At 47.8% G+C, this 16,929-nt stretch overlaps 1 protein-coding gene across 3 annotated transcripts in view; it reads right to left on the minus strand.

Moving 5' to 3' along the window:
* Positions 1-16,652, minus strand: part of LOC149366696 (flap endonuclease GEN homolog 1-like) — a 160,248-nt gene extending 143,596 nt beyond the window's left edge. For 2 of the 3 annotated variants that reach the window (XM_089551914.1, XM_089551908.1), the window contains exons 1-3: positions 16,382-16,650; positions 4,898-5,081; positions 2,397-2,486 (exon numbers count right to left, since the gene is read on the minus strand). In XM_089551914.1, the coding sequence (XP_089408040.1) occupies positions 2,397-2,486; positions 4,898-5,081; positions 16,382-16,539 (432 nt within the window). In that variant the 5' untranslated portion in view covers positions 16,540-16,650. Of the gene's footprint in view, positions 1-2,396; positions 2,487-4,897; positions 5,082-16,381 lie in introns of all 3 variants that reach the window. The other variant, XM_089551923.1, reaches the window with a different exon arrangement.
* Positions 16,653-16,929: the final 277 nt, after the last annotated feature.

Genomic DNA, 16,929 nt, shown 5'->3' on the forward strand with positions numbered 1-16,929 from the left:
AGCAAACTCCTTAATCTCATCCACCCACCTAACTTTCTGCCGTCCCCTGCTACGCTTGCTTTCTCTTGGAATCCACTCCGTTACCGTTAAGGACCAGCAGTTATCTTGCCTTCGCATTACATGCTCTGTCCAAGCCCATTTCTTCCTCTTGATTCCTCCAGGCTTAAAGGGCAACTGAAGCGGTTTTCGAATTCGATGAGTTTTAAGTTGCCGAATGTGCGAAATGGGCTGGTGAACCCTGCGAAATCATTTTGCTCTAGCATTTGAAATGGTGGCGTAATCGCCGAATAAAGTCGTCGTCGGCGTTCAGCTTCTCTGAAGCGCACAGCGAGGGCAGAGGCCCCGATAATGACGTCACGTATGACGGCACTACGTTTCCAGCGAAGAAACGGTTATTCCATGGATGAAAACCGACGCCATCGAAGGTGGAGCTCACGATGCATTGTTTGGTGCCATCTGACGACGCACAGCAGCATGTAGGCGTAAGCAGCGTGCATTGAAATTTCGGCAACAATGACGTCACTGCCGAGTTTCCTCGCACTCTTCCAACGTAGTGAGGAGAAGCCTAACATAGTCCCAGTTTTAATCGACTATTATGTCACCATTTTTAATGCTGCGGCAAAGATACTTTGCACGGTTTATCTAGAAGCTTGATGTATTCGAATTATTGAATAACCTCGAATTCTCAAAAAAACCGTTTCAGCTTCCCTTTAAGCAGAGCTAAACCACTGCCAATTTTTTCAAGGCATTTCCAAACAAGGTGGTCATCAAGTGCTTTACCGTTCGTGCGTTCAGAAATGTGTTGTTTGTGTTGGTAAAGCCAAGTAGTTCCCATGCTTGCTTTGCAAAGCATTTTTTTTTAATTTTTTTTATTACGAGGGCCAGCCCAGAGGTATAGATTCACTTGAGACTTTTCACGATTTATGTTCTCGAATGCTGCAAACGCACAGAGATTATCCTGTGTATAACACGTTTGGCAACCCAGCAAAAAAAAAACCTCTCAGAGACGTCTGGCTAGACGTCTCTGAGAGGTTTTTGGTTTTCTGGGAACTTAACAGAGCGTCACAGAGAGCGCTGAAATACGCCTTTGCGCTTCCTTGAGCAATAAAGTTGACAGTCTGCTCTTCGAAGTGCCGTGTGTGTTCCCTCATGTTTTCCTAACCCTTTCGCGCCGTTACACCCTCAGTATGAACCAATAAGCCCGGCAAATCTTATTGCATCTTATTGGCTGTTAGACGTTTGATCAGAATCTTCTTTCCCAATCCTGCATTATGGGAAACAGCCAATTACTGCGCATATCATTTCGGTAAGCTCCGCTGCGCCGTTCTGCTACAGCATACATAAACATTTTTGAACGGGTACGTGCTGGGCGAAGAAGACGGGACGCAACAAAGGAACACACACGCAGGAGCGCACTGCGCTCTGTACATGTCGTGTGTGTTCCTTTGTTGTGCCCCGTCTTCTTCGCGCAAGTACGTACCCGTTCAAAGATGAACCAACTCGCCCAAACAAGAGTTTTACTTATACATAAACAGTACCGGCGAAATGCGCAGGCGCTGTTGAGAACAACCCAAAGGGCACCAACACTACATGGGACGTCCTGGGGACGTATGGAACGTCCCGCGGACGTACAGTGCAGTTTCAGTGCCCAATGGGAATGGCGAGAAGTTATGTGCTTCTGCGGAAAAAAAAAAAGATTGCGGATCCTTCAGCTGTTGGTTTATTTATTTATTTATTTATTTATTTATTTAGAACATACTGCAGGCCTACAGTAGGCCCAAGCAGGAGGGGCGAATACATAATATATGCAAAAAAGAACAGGCTTAGCAAAATTGAAAAATGTTAAATACAAGTTGTAACACAAAATACAGCAATAAATACAAGGCTCAGATGCAAAATACAAAAAGTAAACGTAGAAATAAATGGCTCTCAAATTAAATGCTGTGAAGAAAACATAGAGTCAAAAGAATCAGCTCTGGTTAAGAGATCTGGCGGACACCTGTTCCACTCCTCAATGGTGCGTGGAAAAAATGAGTATTTAAAGGCGTTAATCCTAGCACTGTAAGGGGTTAATGATTGTGTATGATGATTTCGTGTTTGGCGCGTAGTGTTAGGTTTGAGGAAGGGGTCTGCATTCATAGACAGTTTATGGTTTTTTAGTAAGGAAAGTAGTTTCAGTCTTTGAATTTTCCGCCGCAGCTGTAATGTTTCAATACCGTGAGTTCGCATGAGGGTCGTTGGTGAGTCAGTCCATTATGACGCCATGGAAAACAGTCCATTATGACGCCAGATCCATGCTTAAGGTGCCCCACATTGTGTGAACAATTCTTGTACTCGAAGCATAGGTCATTCCGCCGCAGTAAACGCAACGAACCAATCGTGCTGGTCGCACTCACCCCTTTTTCGTTGAGGAAAGCACACATGCTCTCCGCCTCGCCTTTGCTTCGACAGTACGGAAGGCCCAGAAAGTCAAGGAGCTGTCGACACTGGAGTCATCGTACAGCGGGAAGAAAACAAGAAGAAACCCAGCAACACGAAAATTATTTCTAATTCTCCATTGAATTTTTCAGTCATGGTTTCTTTTGTTGCGGAAGCAACACTACGCTAGTTGTGAACGATTTCAAGAAGCCCATTAGAGCCCCAACTGCGCATGCGCGAGGACCGAATGTGAGGCAGTTAAGGCCGGGATACTTGCGACGTCTTTTTCGACGACATTCGCGCGGCAGAAAACGTCGCGGTGGCGCGACGCCCGGCTGGAGATTCATGCAGCGTTGAAGCGGCGGCGCGCCGCCGCGTATCCCTCGACGCGAAAGCTAATGTGATCAACCTGTGCAAAGAGGTCTGTGAGAACCGCGACGCTGACCATTCTGTTAAAATCAGGAAAGTTTCACTTCGACACCACTGTAAAAATTTTAGCACGCGCGCGCTTAAGTATCTATAAAGATTTGCGTGCTCGAATGCATGCCGTCGCGTACCTTTGGACGCCCGCTCAGCCGCGGACACCAGCGGCTGCGGTTGTCTTCGACACATTCGTTTCAGGGAGGGAGCGCAGGCATTCCGATCCAAGATTAGGCCGTGTTCTCGATAAAAAGCGACATTTCAAGTCTGATGAAGCGTTTATTTTCACGACAATAACATTTCCGTGCCAAAAACACGGCGTAGCTCGACGGCCATGGCGGCCAGTTAGCGGCGGCAGGCCGAGGACCGGAAGAGCGGGCTTGCTGCGCTGCTATTGGCTCGCTTCAGCCGCCGCTTCCGGTCTCACCGTACGCCGCGCGTCAAAATCTAGCCTGTCCTGATCGGCGGCGGCGGGCGTTTCTCTCGGTGGTGGTGGTAGTGGTTTATTTAAAAATAAATAAATAAATAAAAAAGTGAAGCAAAAGAGTGTTGCCGGCCGCGGCAATTGCTATCTAATATCTTAAGCACCCGAGCTGCAGCCGGCGGAAATGAAAGGGAAAGGGAGAGGATAGTGAGGAGAAGTATAGAGGGGAGCGACAGCAAGAAAGGACAGGGGAGAGCTTTGTACACTATTTACAAAATACAAAAGTAATCAAGTTCGCGCCGCTCGCGAGCTAATGTCCCGGGCGTCAAATCTGCGCCGTCGGGCGAAAATCGACGACTCGCCGCGGTAAAAACGCTCCATGTATTCCGGCCTTTACTGCGTGATTTCCTTTCCTCAAATACAACTTTCATTTTCTTCATTACGGGCCCTCTTTGTCTTCTTTCACTCCGACTTCCTCCCTTCCTGTACGGTGCGTTTCAGGTGTCCACCGAGATGACAGAGAATTGCTGCCCCATTTTCTTTCCTCAAAAAGCGTTGTGTTCAAAGGGCAAGGCATCGCGCCGAACGGGTGGTGCGTTCCGTGGACTCCCTGGCAGCGCTACAACACGCTGTCGGGTTCCACTCCTAAAGGCAAAGCTGAAGCGTCATTAATTAGCTGTTAATTAATAGTTATTCATTAATCAGTAATTAGTTTTAGTAATTCGTAATTACTTCGTAACTAGTACTTAATTATGTGTGACGTCATCCAGTGGTGAGGTCACCAGTGCCACAGAGGCAGTCAAAGTGGTGCGGAAAACGCTTTCGCATCTACGCACTTTAGACAGTCGAAGTGCCCCCTGAGATGCCGTAGCCGCCACGACTGCCGCGCTGTTGCTTCCGCAATTCTACTCGGGATGGCCATTGGTCAAACCACAACCAATTTTTCTTTGTACTTTTTGTTTGAAGTGCCTTTGCAACGACGGGTTTTCGATTGATCACTACGTGGAGGATCACTTTTACTAGCATATTCCGTGCTTCCGAAAGGCACAAAAGCAAAAATAGGGCATAAGTGAGATGATACAATTTGGTGGCTACAAAATTCGAAGACTATGGACCCGATGACACTGCCAGACTAGATGCGACCGAGTTAGCATAACTATAGTTGTAGCCGGGCTCCGAGCCTGATACTAGCCAGTTCCCTTACAGAAATTTTTATACAGTCTGTAGACTGTCGATAGACTTCTGTCTATAAAGTCTATAGACTCTATAGACAGATCCCAGAGAACAGTTTACAGGCAATACAAATGTTATACAGTCTATAGACAATCTATAAATTTGTGGCCATATAATTTGCGTAGACTTTTGTCGATAGACAGTCTATAGACTATGAATACACAGAAATAAATATCTATAGGAAGCCAATAGACTATAGGAAGCCTATAGATTGTTTATAGACCATTTTTATAAGGGATGATTCCCCAGTTCGTGTTTCTTTTGTCATTACTGACGTCATGGCCGAACAAAACGAAATAGAACAGTGCAAACTACGTTGAGACTTAAACTTTCATTTTATGCGATGTGACTGTGCACCAACTTCGCACATTGCCTTTCCTGCGAGATCCCGAGCATACGCACCTCATTTGTCGCTTCATCGAGGAGGGGCCTTGCTATAGTGCCATCGCTGCCGCCTTGTGCTTGCCTGCCGCCCTTTCGCTTCGCCAGGACTTGTCTCTTTAACGCTGGAGCATCTCCGTCCAGCACGAAAAAAGGCTTGATTCCATGTTTCAGGATCAATTTCTTGCACCGCAATAACAGGTTCCTAATTCAACGAAAGAAGGGAATTCGTGTGCGCATTTTAACGCATTTTTTTCAGAGCGCGGTATATTAATGGTTCATCTTTTACACTCACATTAAGGTGCAGTGAAGAGGAATCTAAATTCGTCTTTTTGCCGCAGGAACTCAATCTACACGTTCCGAGCATTCTTAGAAACTTCGATGTGTTGCCCTGTGTGGCCGATTTCCATAATTAAATCGAATTAACGTCCGGCTCCCACCTTTTTTTTTTAATTCTCCCCATACAGTGGAGGGCGTCGGCCAACGCGTGGAGTGCCTTTCACCCAGTCCCGTGGCGGCTTGCCGCTCTGCCATCGGCGGAGTAATACGTGGTAGTACGTAGAAGCAAATAGTCCGCGCGTATTTTTATTTCTGCTGGCTTATTTTGCGGCTATATTGTCCGAGAATGAAGCTATTTATTCACGGAAACCTAAAAAATAAAATAAGGCGAAAGCAAAGCCTCCACGGAGCTGGCTGAAAGCAGGGGGGTAAAGCTGAGCTCGCAAAGCGGTCCACGCATGTAAGTCGCCATCTTGAACGCCATCTTACAACACACTATTGTGGCCAGCACAGTTTTTTTTCGCAAAGTCAAGGATGGGTGAAGTTTGAGTTTGAATTCGGAAAACTGCGGCAGAGATAATAATTATATGTCACTCTTACGCGTATTTTCAATGTTTTAAACACATTTTGTAATCTTTAGCACACTGATTGTGGTCATTTCTTTTAATATCGGACGATTGCGAACATGTTCATGAGTGAACTGAATAAACGCTCTCGAAGTTTCGGTTTTAAACTTCTGCTTTCGAACCTGATTTCAAGGCACTTAATTCAAGGAGCTGCATACGACAAGCAGTCACTCGCGCTCTCGTTCACCGCGATGCCACCTTCGTGCGTTGATGCATGGCAAAAGCTCCAAAATGATCGGGCACTTTGCATCATTTGTGAGTAAACGTGGGAAGAGATACATATGCACATTTCACGACAGCTGTGTACTGTAAAGCGTGTGAATGAAAATCTCCCGCGCTTGGAACTCTCTTTAAAGGCGAATGACACCAAGCGAATGAACCTTGCAGCCGTTTACTTTTTCACGGCATTCGGCTTTCTTAACGCCATTGCCTCAATCTGCTTAACAGAGAACAGATTGGCGATACTTATAAAGGATGCAGGTGTTCTTGCTTAAATGCGTTTTATTACGATTTTCATCACTAATGCATGCGGTAATTAGGGTAACACTTTTGAAACGAACGGCCGCGCAACGACAACGGCACAAGAAGGACGTGCGCAGTCTACCAACTGTTTATTTTACGGAAAAGAGGCACACTTATGATCCTCAGCTAAAGCATCTGACAGCGCATTATTGCTCCGAACACAGCCAGTGGCAGGAAATCGGCATGTAAACAAGACAGCATACATGTAATCGCAGGACCCTTCTTATCCCGTGCGTATAAAGTACTACTTGCGGCACTAGATTCTCATAAATGGGTTTTGAAACCAAACAGAGGAATAAAAAATATCTCAGCAAGAAAGCAGTGTCACACATTAGAAGCAAAAGCAGTCATAAACCTAAAAAAAACAATACAAAAATAATAACAAAAACCCACCCCAACAACCAACCAAGCACCCACAATTTAATGCGCACAATGCTGGACATGAAACGAAGGTTTCTCGAGCGGTACATGGCGTTTCATGCATTTCTGCCTCCACCTTGTTTCACTCGTTCGTGATGAAGCTCTGAGCGTTGCTGCGCACGAAAAATCCCGTTATGAGCTCGTCTCGCGCCAGAAAAAACACGGCACCGTCTTCCTCGGCGAAGGAGAAAGATAAAAAAAACGCGAGAGGCCAACGGTACTCTAACAAACCTTCGACATTTAATATAACAAAACGCTGAACATTCAAAACAAACCAGGCAAAGCAGTTGCTCCATTTACCTTGGGCATTCGTTTCCTTTGCGAATTGTGTTCGCCCTTTTGGGGTCAAAGCAAATTTCCGACGTGTATTTGCACTCGACAACAGAGGACATGCAAAATCATGTGCGCTCTACAGACGAAATACACTCCAGCGCGTCACAATCGCGGTACTAGCCTTCAAATCACAATTCAGAAGTCACAAGCCACCTATATGAAATTACAGTCAGTATGCGACACTGCATACCATTGAAAACGGTCCGAACGCGACGATTTTGCCGTTGTTTACAGCAGTTTAGAGCAGTCGAGAGCTACTCTGCATACCGCCATCTTCCCACGGACCACGTTGCCAGGTTCCAAATCCGTTCTTTGCCCAGATTTAGAAAGTGACAAAACAGCTGGCAACACACGCAAACCGTTGTGTGATGGCTGCATTCATGCGTTGCCCACTGGAATGCATGGGCTCAATGGGCAGCTTTCCCTCTAGAGTTGGTTGTATTAACTCTATGGCTGAAAGCACTCCACGCGTTGGTCGAGTCCGCCCACCGTACAGGGAGAATTAAAAAAATAAAGGCGGGAGCCGGTCGTTAATTCGATTTAATTAGGGAAATCGGCCACACAGGGCAATCAATCGAAGTTTCTAAGAATGCTGGGAACGTGTAGATTGAGTTCCCGCAGCAAAAAGACGAGTTCAGATTCCTCTTCAGTGCACCTTTCATACCTAACAATTCTAGACAAAAACATTTTTGGATGGGAAACAGTTTATGAACGCAATTTTTTCGATATAATTCGTAAGATTTCAGTATAACAATCAATATATCCGCAGACCGCTCGACGGCAGTACAGTATTTTTTTTTTTGCTATTAACGTTTTTGCTATCATCAAGATGTTTTTCAACTAGTAGTATTATACAACTTCATCTCTTATACTGTGCCTGCCATAGATTGTATGCACATCTCTATGGTTGAGTTAGGAAACTTTGCTTATTACCCCTTCGCCACTATCATTCATGGGAGACTCTTTAGTAATGGGTATATAAGCTTGGCTCCATGGTATCCGTTCGAAGGTGAGTGTATACTAGTTGCGTGCTCAGCTGTATAGGGGAGATCAAGTGCCGTCCGCGGTGCTGTTTCTAGTAAAGCGCTGTAAGTTGTGTACTTGTTCCTAGCAAAGCGTTCTAAGCTGTGTACTTGTTCCTAGCAAAGCGTTATAAGTTGCGTACTTGTTACTAGCAAAGCGTTGTAAGTTGTGTACTTGTTCCTAGCAAAGCGTTGTAAGTTGTGTACTTGTTCCTAGCAAAGCGTTGTAAGTTGTGTACTTGTTCTTAGCAAAGCGTTGTAAGTTGTGTACTTGTTCTTAGCAAAGCGTTTTAAGTTGTGTACTTGTTCCTAGCAAAGCGTTGTAAGTTGTGTACTTGTTGTTAGCAAAGCGTTGTAAGTTGTGTACTTGTTCCTAGCAAAGCGTTGTGAGTTGTGTACCATCACAACTGGCGGGCCTGCACAGCCGTGCAAGATAGCTTCACCATTTTCAATAATGTTACATTTTACGTTAACTCGATGTCTAACTAATGTTAGATAAATGTTATTAGAACATTTACTACAAAAACGTTGGAAACAAGATTGTAGTAATGTTTCGGTGTTGCGGGCAGTTGGTTCCAACTGTTTCTTTGGCTGAGAAGCTAATTATCTTACTGAAGCTTCACTGCTCTCGTTTAATGCGTAAGTGCGCTGAAACAAGCGATGCTGAACGAAAACAATTTCACTTCTCATTCGATCGGTGAGCATCCGCTTCAATAATCGGTGCCGGTTATCTTACCGATGTATAGTTATCTATAACCGCGGAGGTTTAAAAAAATGAAATGACATATATTAGCGGCTCAATTCCAACCTAATTGACAAAACACGTGCGTACTTAGTACATTTGTGGCAATTTCGTTGAGTGTGCAAAATCATTTTGAACTGTAGTTCGTAGTTAGTTTTCATTGTTCGAAGTTAACCGTTATCGTCAAAACGCGAAACGCGATTCTCTAGTACTACGTCACCAGGCGTCCGTGGGTAGCGTTTTTCTTTTTTTCAAGTGCCATAAATGTGCTAAACATGCATGTTTTTTACCATTTAGATAGAAATCTATTGAGGCGCTATAATATGCGTCATTGGTGTCATATTTGTTTTGAAGAGCGCCGGTTCTGAATAACTATCCACTAGGCCCCAAAACCTCTGGGCATATACCGAGATTCACATTTCATTAAAACGCTGCAGAAGCAGCCCTTTCTTTTTGGTGCAGTATAGTTCTTTAAAAAAACACGCAAGCAGGCAAGTTGAACAAAAGTACTGTTATATACTGTTGGGTTTGGGATGCCCCCCTCCCCCCTCTTGCCTGGGTGAATTAAGGCAGCGGACCCTGACCGGCGAAGGCCGAATATGCGGCGGGGGCTGGCAAAGACGGCAGCAGCGGCAGAAGCAGCGGCGAAGGTCAAAGAGGGGTGCTGTAGCACCTGTGATGCCTCCCCTCCTTCCTAAGGGGATTAAGGCAGCGAACTTCGGGACCGTGGGAACATGGCGGTAGCGGCGAAGGTCAAAGAGTGAAAGACAGCAGTGTTTAATTACTGAGCCTCTACCCTCTCCCATCAACCGAGCGGCGGGAGAGCCCCACGGCCCAGCGCCGCTCTGCCGTGGGCGGTGTCAACAGTATCCACAACGGTCCGTCTGATTGGACACGTCATTTTTCCAACTATTTCCCCAGACAGGGATCTGGGGAATCCGTGCGCTATTTATCGGGTGTTGTTTTGAGACTCCAGTCCAGTGCACTCCTGTTGACTCCTGAAGAAGTTCACTCACACTGAGAGTCCCTCTCAGTTGCTCTCTTATGTAAATAATGTAAATATTCGTGCATAAAGTTCCCTCTTCCCTTGTTTTATCTTCGTAACCCCGTCTCCCGTCCTTCCTCGTCCCTTCTCCGGCCCGACCACGCTCACCCGATCCTAATAACTGGTTGCCAGCGGTGAGATAGAATCTGCACCCAACAGCTCGATCGCTCGATGAGATGTCCAAGTCAAGTCACCGGCTCCAACGGACCCCGGCAGCTACGTGATTGACGGCATCAGCTACGCTTCTGAAGACCGAGAAATGGACGCGTCAGGTCACCGGCTCCAACGGACCCCGGCAGCTACGGGACTGACGGCATCAGCTACGCTTCTGAAGACCGAGAAATGGACGCGTCAGGTCACCGGCTCCAACGGACCCCGGCAGCTACGGGACTGACGGCGCCAGCTGTATCTCGGCAGGGTGAGTGCCCGATGTTTGCCATTCGTTTAGCCAGACCGCACTAGCACAGGCAGATGTTAGTAGTGGGATTCTGGATTTCTGGGGAATGAAAATTTGGCAGTTTTGTGTTTTGTTTGCCTCAAGCTAAGGCTTGTGTTTTAGTGGGAATTAGCGGCACGAGGTGCGTTCCGCGATGGAGAAGTTCAAGGTAGAGGACCTCCTTGAAATTTTGGAAGAACTGGGCATTTCAGTGGACCCCACTAAAACGAGAGAGGCGATTTTGGATGTTATGCGGGCGGAGGAGGTGACAGTCGAGGAGGCAGACGAGACGTGGGAGACGATTGTCGAACGGGAAGCGGAAAAAGAATCGCGAAGGCTTCTCCAGGAGAAAGAGAAGCGAAAGGCGCAGGAAAAGCGAAAACTCCGCGAGGAGAAAGAGGAGAGAGAACTGCTTCAGCAGCAGGAAAGACGAAGGCTCCGAGAGGAGCAAGAAAGAGAATTGCAGGAGCAGTGTCGTAGGAGACACGCTGAGCTCGACGAACTGCGTAAACGAGAGCAGCAGGAGCTAGTGCGTAAGGCTCAGTTTCTCAGATGGCGAAGAGCCCGAGATCGTCTGAGGAGTTACCGCAGAGGCGACAGCTTCAGAGCTTTCTTTGAGAATTTTGAGCGGATCTGTACGGAAGAGGAGCTCGATCAGGGCGAATGGTCGATGATGTTAGTGGCCATCCTCCCTGGTGACGTCGGCGGTGTATTGGCGCGCCTGTCCGACGAGGAGGTCGACAATTATGAAGTAGGGAACAGCGCCCTCTTTCGCTTCTTCGGCATAAAGGTAGAAGTCGACTCCAAAAGTCGAAATGATGGCAGCGGGCAGCGCTCCCATCAGTGCGATAGCGACCAGCCAACGAACCCCGCTTGGTCAGCTACGCACAAAATAGTTGCTCAGAAGAGCAGTGACAGGGCAGGGTCAAGCCCAGAAATAACTGCCAGTTCCGCAGAAACAGGGACCGAACGTTTAGGTCTAAAGGCAGAAGCTCCGTTTCATGAAGACTGCAGTGAGGTTTTGAGTCAGCGCAATGACGAAACCAGAGAAGGTCCTCCGCTGGCGCAGCCGGCGAGTAGCAGTCAGGAATTTGTGGCGATAATCTGCGGCACAGGGCGTGGCTGTGAGTCACCTGACAGCGACTCTGGCGCTCCAAGCCAGAGCGAAGCGTTAGCTATAAAGAGCGATGCCAGTCAGATTGTCGCTGGAGTCCAGAATGTTGATGACGCCGCCCCAAAACGCCAAATTCAGGACAGAGAGCTGTTGTGCTCAGAGGAAACAGCAGAGGTCACGGGAGCGAGCGATTGTGCAGGTGAGCCGTCGCCTGGCACTCTGAGCAAAGAGCCAGTGGCTTTGCTGCGCGAAAAAAAGGGCGAAAACGATGAGCATTTGAAAAGGGATGGGTCGACTAAAGCGAGGGCCGGCAGCTTAGCACCTGTTGGCCGCACGCGAACTGTTGACAGGCAGCGAAAGTCAACAGGCGAGGTTTCCGGAAGACGGCCACGCGGGAAGACAGCTGATCAGAACATCTCTGCGAGAAAGCAAAAAGCGCAGGTCAAGCTTCTGCATTTGAGGACGCCGCGTAATTTTTCGAAATTGCCACCGCGGCGCCCAAAGGTTCGCAAGCGTTGCAATATAGCCCAGCAGACTACGCGTGCGCATGCAGGGCGTAAACGACCTGCTCCATCGAGAAACAGCAGAGGGGATTACAAGGCATGTGACGCGGCCGGCGTGCTAGGGAGAAGGGTTCAAGGCCGCCACACAAAAGGGCGTCGCAGAGCACCCGCGAGTCGGAGGGGGACGCAGCATGCAGGCAACCAAGAGATGGGGAAGCGCCGCCCTAGCACAGGCGGAACTAATCAGCCCCGCGACTTTTTGGAAACCTTAGCTGGTAGCCCGGCCGTCCGACCGCGACCCCGCAGGGCGCGTCTGAAGGATAGGGCACAGTGGATTCCTTGAATCAGATGACCGTGTCGGCGTATTCCAGGGCTAAGTGCTCCATGTCTTTACTGTTTGCTTTTATTCATTTAATCAACTGTAGAAAGAAAATTGAAAACAAACCAACTTTTAGCTTTGCCTGAGTGAATTTTGTACTTTTCGTTAGCTTTCATTGTTGTAATGTAAACGTGAAGACGCTTACATTTGTGTAACTTTTGCATTGCGCAGTTCTTTGTAGCGCGAACGAGTTTTGTGAGCTGTAATCTCACCCGCGCTATTATCTATGTTTTGTTATTTGACGGCATCACTCAGTTGAGGTTTGATGCGAATTGCCGTGCAGCAGGCACTTGTATATAGGTTTAGCTGCGCTGCGAATTGTGATAGTGCCCGCTGAGGCACGAAGGTACAGCGAAGTAACTAATGGGCGTATGTGGCGCAGTCCCTCGCGTGGGTGCTGCGAGATTACTTCGAGCTGTAATTTTGTTGGGTCGGTTTCGTGGTTTGGCACGTGAGCTTAAACTGCTCCGATTATTGCGCGCTACTGTCCGCTGACATAGAAGCACGAACGAGGCCTCTCTTGGACATTGTAGCGTAGCTCGTGTGAGCTCTTAGAGGTACTACTTTGTGTAGCGCTATGAAGTTGCGCAGTACGTTTCTTCTGCGAGGTTTGTTGTGCAAGTTTCGCACATTTACGACGTGTCTGCTGCGATGCAGAACGCAACGAAGACGACATGGGCAGCTGTAGCAGCTGCGAATAGGAATTAGCTTGGGGCAAAATTGAAAGCCTCTGTCTGACTTCTCGGCTGATTCCTGCCTGCCCGGGTGACATCGAGAATCGTTTCAATTTGTCCGACCGATTCTAGACCCATTCTAAATTTCCCTCTGTTTCTTGAAGTGTCATGCATTATGACAACTCTTTGAAGAGGTCCAACACCTGAACCGTGCATCGGCTACGCACTTCGTGTTCGTTCAGGAAAATTTTGTTTCATTTAAGATTTTACTTAGAGGGTTGGCTAGGCATAAGCAGTTTTGCTTTGGTTTTGGTCTGGCGGGGCGAGTGGGCTACAGACGGCACTCGCTTTTGTTGTGTGCGGCTTGGCGTTTGTGGTTCCGTTTGGCTCGCCTTCCAGAGAAATTCCGAGAGCTGGACATCGACAGCCGATGAAGAGAGGCCTGGAAAAGAGTGGAACGAGTGCTCCTCTTGCACTTCCTGTCAGCCGAGCTGCGTAGGAGCGGCTCATCTTCCGGACGCATTGTCTGGTGGCGGGGGTGCTGTTGGGTTTGGGATGCCCCCCCCCCCCCCCCTCCTGCCTAAGTGGATTATAAGGCAGCGGACCCTGACCGGCGAAGGCCGAAGATGCGGCGGGGGCTGGCAAAGACGGCAGCAGCGGCAGAAGCAGTGGGGTGCTGTAGCGCCTGTGATGCCGCCCCTCCTGCCTAAGTGGATTAAGGCAGCGACCTTCCAGGACCGTGGGACCACGGTGGCAGCGGCGAAGGTCAAAGACCGCCGAAGGCCGAAGATGCGGCGACGATGGCGGCGTTCCGTGGCCGAGTCGACCCTCGGGTCAACGAACAGTGGTGGTGTGCTGAGTGAAAGACAGCAGTGTTTAATTACTGAGCCTCTACCCTCTCCCATAAACCGAGCTGCGGGAGAGCCCCACGGCCCAACGCCGCCCTGCTGTGGGCGGTACCTCCGGAGTCCACGTCTGCTCATGCTATTGGACGTCATCCTTCGAACTATATTCCCCAGACAGGGATCTGGGGAATCCGTGCGTTATTTAACGGGTGTTGTTTTGAGACTCCAGTGCACTCCTGTTGACTCCTGAAGAAGTTCACTCACACTGAGAGTCCCTCTCAGTTGCTCTCTTATGTAAATAATGTAAATATTCGTGCATAAAGTTCTCTCTTTCCTTGTTTTATCTTCGTAACCCCGTCTCCCGTCCTTCCTCGTCCCTTCTCCGGCCCGACCACGCTCACCCGATCCTAATAATACCAGGAGTTGCAGGGAAGTAAGTAATTATAAAAGAAATAGGCTTTTGGGGATGAAAATGTGGCTTTTGCGGCATAGTATTACCAGCGTTGGCGGACAACCAAAAAGCCGGTGAATCGTCTAAAGTAGTGAGCTGATTAACTAATTTTTAGTAATGAACTTTTTAACTATTAGAGTTTGGCGCCTAGATACAACTGAAGATTTGTAGCCGGTCGTTAGTAATAGCCATACCAGTTTTTAGAGTTTAGAAAATGCAATTACCCTTGGCGCAGGGGCGTAGCCAGAGCGGGGGGGGGGGGGGGGAGTTATGGGCCCCCCCCCCCCCCCCCACCGAAATTTTTTCGAACTGTTACGCACCGCTGATTTTGTCACCTACAATCTTACCATGTCTTTTTCAGACTAGAAAAGACATTTTGGCGCCAACATTGCTAACTCGGGTTGGATTTCGTGGCAACGCCCATGCACCTGGAGTCACGTAACGCAGGGAGCCCGATCTCGGCACAAGCTTTCAAGGGCCTACCGATGGCAAGCGGGCTCGCCGCGGCGGCCGCGGAGTCGACGGAGCCACGCATTTCAATTCCGAAACTTAGTGGGCATAAAGCTCCCATAAACTTTTGACGCGACAGCTGCGCTGAGATTGAAAAATTCGTGCTTTAGATTTTCAAATCGGGTACTTCAATTAATTTATTTTTCGTATATTTTGCGTATTTTTGCATACTTTGCAGAACTCGTTTATACATGTGCTCGTTGTTGCGATTAAAATTTCGATCCAATTACTCGCAATACATGACCGGTAACAGTTGCTGCTGCGCAGTACACTGGAACAAAGGGCACCGTCGTTGACATTTTTCGCTGGCCGTTGCATATGTACAAAAATGTAAAGGTTCTTGAACAACAAAGATTCATTAAAATATTTGTCCTCTACTTGCTCATTTCATGGCCTTTAAGTTTGATATCAGCGGCATGCACTGCTTTGCTGGTTTCGGACTGATATAGTTCTAGACCTCGTGTGATATTTTCTTTACTTATTAAATATGTAAAAACATGCAAGCATTGGTATCAGTTATGTCTGCCACGATTTCTAAGACATGCGAATACATTCTTTTATGTTAAAAAAATATACATTTCACTTGTCTAGACAGTGTGTAGCGTTACTGAATACACAATGGCATTGTCAATGGCAATGCAGTTATTATGCTTGCGTTTGATTCCTCCACAGATTCTATGAGGAGGCCACGCTGCAACATGAGCCCCCCCCCCCCCCCCCCCCAAACAAAATTTCTGGCTACGCCACTGTCTTGGGGCTGTGGCTCGACAACATTCGGCTTTTTTGACTACTTACATGCACTGGAAAGGTTGCTTTGCCTGAAAGCTTTTCGAAAGCTCAATGTATCGGTACGATGCAGCCAGATTTTGTCGAGACACAGCACCGAGGACAATCGCGTTTTCGAAATTCTTAAAACTGACATGGTTACTACTAACGACCGGCTACAAATCTCTAATTGCAACTATAGGCGCCTAAATATTATAGTAAAAAATAATTATTGAAAATTAGTTAACCAGTTCACTCCTTAAACCGATTCACCTGTTTTCTGGTGTTCGCCAACACTGGTAATACTATGCAGCAAAAGCCATAATTTTACCCCAAAAAAGCTTATTTTTGAAAATTACCAAGTCTTCCCTGAAACACCCGGCATGTTCCTTGACATATTGGCTCTCTGCACCAAGCTATAGTCGCGATGCCGGCACTACGCACGTTCCTTAACCAGAGCGCCCGTAACAACAATTATTACTTTTAACAACGCAAACTTGCTTTTCCATCTTAAGCGGGAGGACTACGGGCATCGCGCCGCGAAAGCTATAAACCTAAACTGGCTCACATATCGCCGTTTTAGAGCCCAGCAAACCAAAAACCTCTCAGAGACGTCTAGCTAGACGTCTCTGAGAGGTTTTTGGTTTGCTGGGAGAGAACAGTTGCAGGCAGCTGCTGACAATATCCGCAGCCGATAAAGTTTTCTAGTATAGTTTTTGTTATTATTAAATAAGAGAATACTTAACATTGGCCTCGACCAACCTTTTCTAGCAACAAGAGAAAAGTGCAAAAATCTAGCCATTGTACGCCATACTATACTTCACGAATTCCCGGCTTACCTGATATGCAGGTTTCTCTTTTTCGCCTTTTTCGCGATTCTTTCGTTCGCGACGATCCATCCGCTGAGATCGATGGCCAATCTTTTTCCTCGGAGATTGCTCAGCTTAACCGTTCTCTTCGCGGTCTCCAGCGCTTCCCACAAATTTTTCACCCCCATATGTGTACTTTTGACGACAAGGGCACTTTGCACGCAGGCAAAGCACAAACAACTCCTCGGCGGCTGAACAACTGTCGAACCAGTTGCAAGTAAGGTGCGCACTCTAGGGCAGGTATGCAGCGCACATTCAGAAACAATAGGCGCTGCGTTTTATCAGCGAGAGGCCTCGAAAGGCCACGCGACAAATGCACGTGTTATCAGTGAGAAACGCCCGATCGAAGCAGCTGGAGGCGGCCGCGAAAGTATAGGACTCTCGCGTTGAGTAACCCTTTATACCGTGCGCAACCGGAAACCACACGGTGACGTATAGCTAAGGGCTTGGCCACGCGTCACCATGACGGTTACAGCTGATAGTTGAGTCACACGTCGCCGTCCCGTAGAGGTGTGCGC

This window comes from Amblyomma mixtum, chromosome 1, assembly GCF_055824585.1.
Source record: "Amblyomma mixtum isolate Tamu chromosome 1, ASM5582458v1, whole genome shotgun sequence".
Lineage (NCBI taxonomy): Eukaryota > Metazoa > Arthropoda > Arachnida > Ixodida > Ixodidae > Amblyomma > Amblyomma mixtum.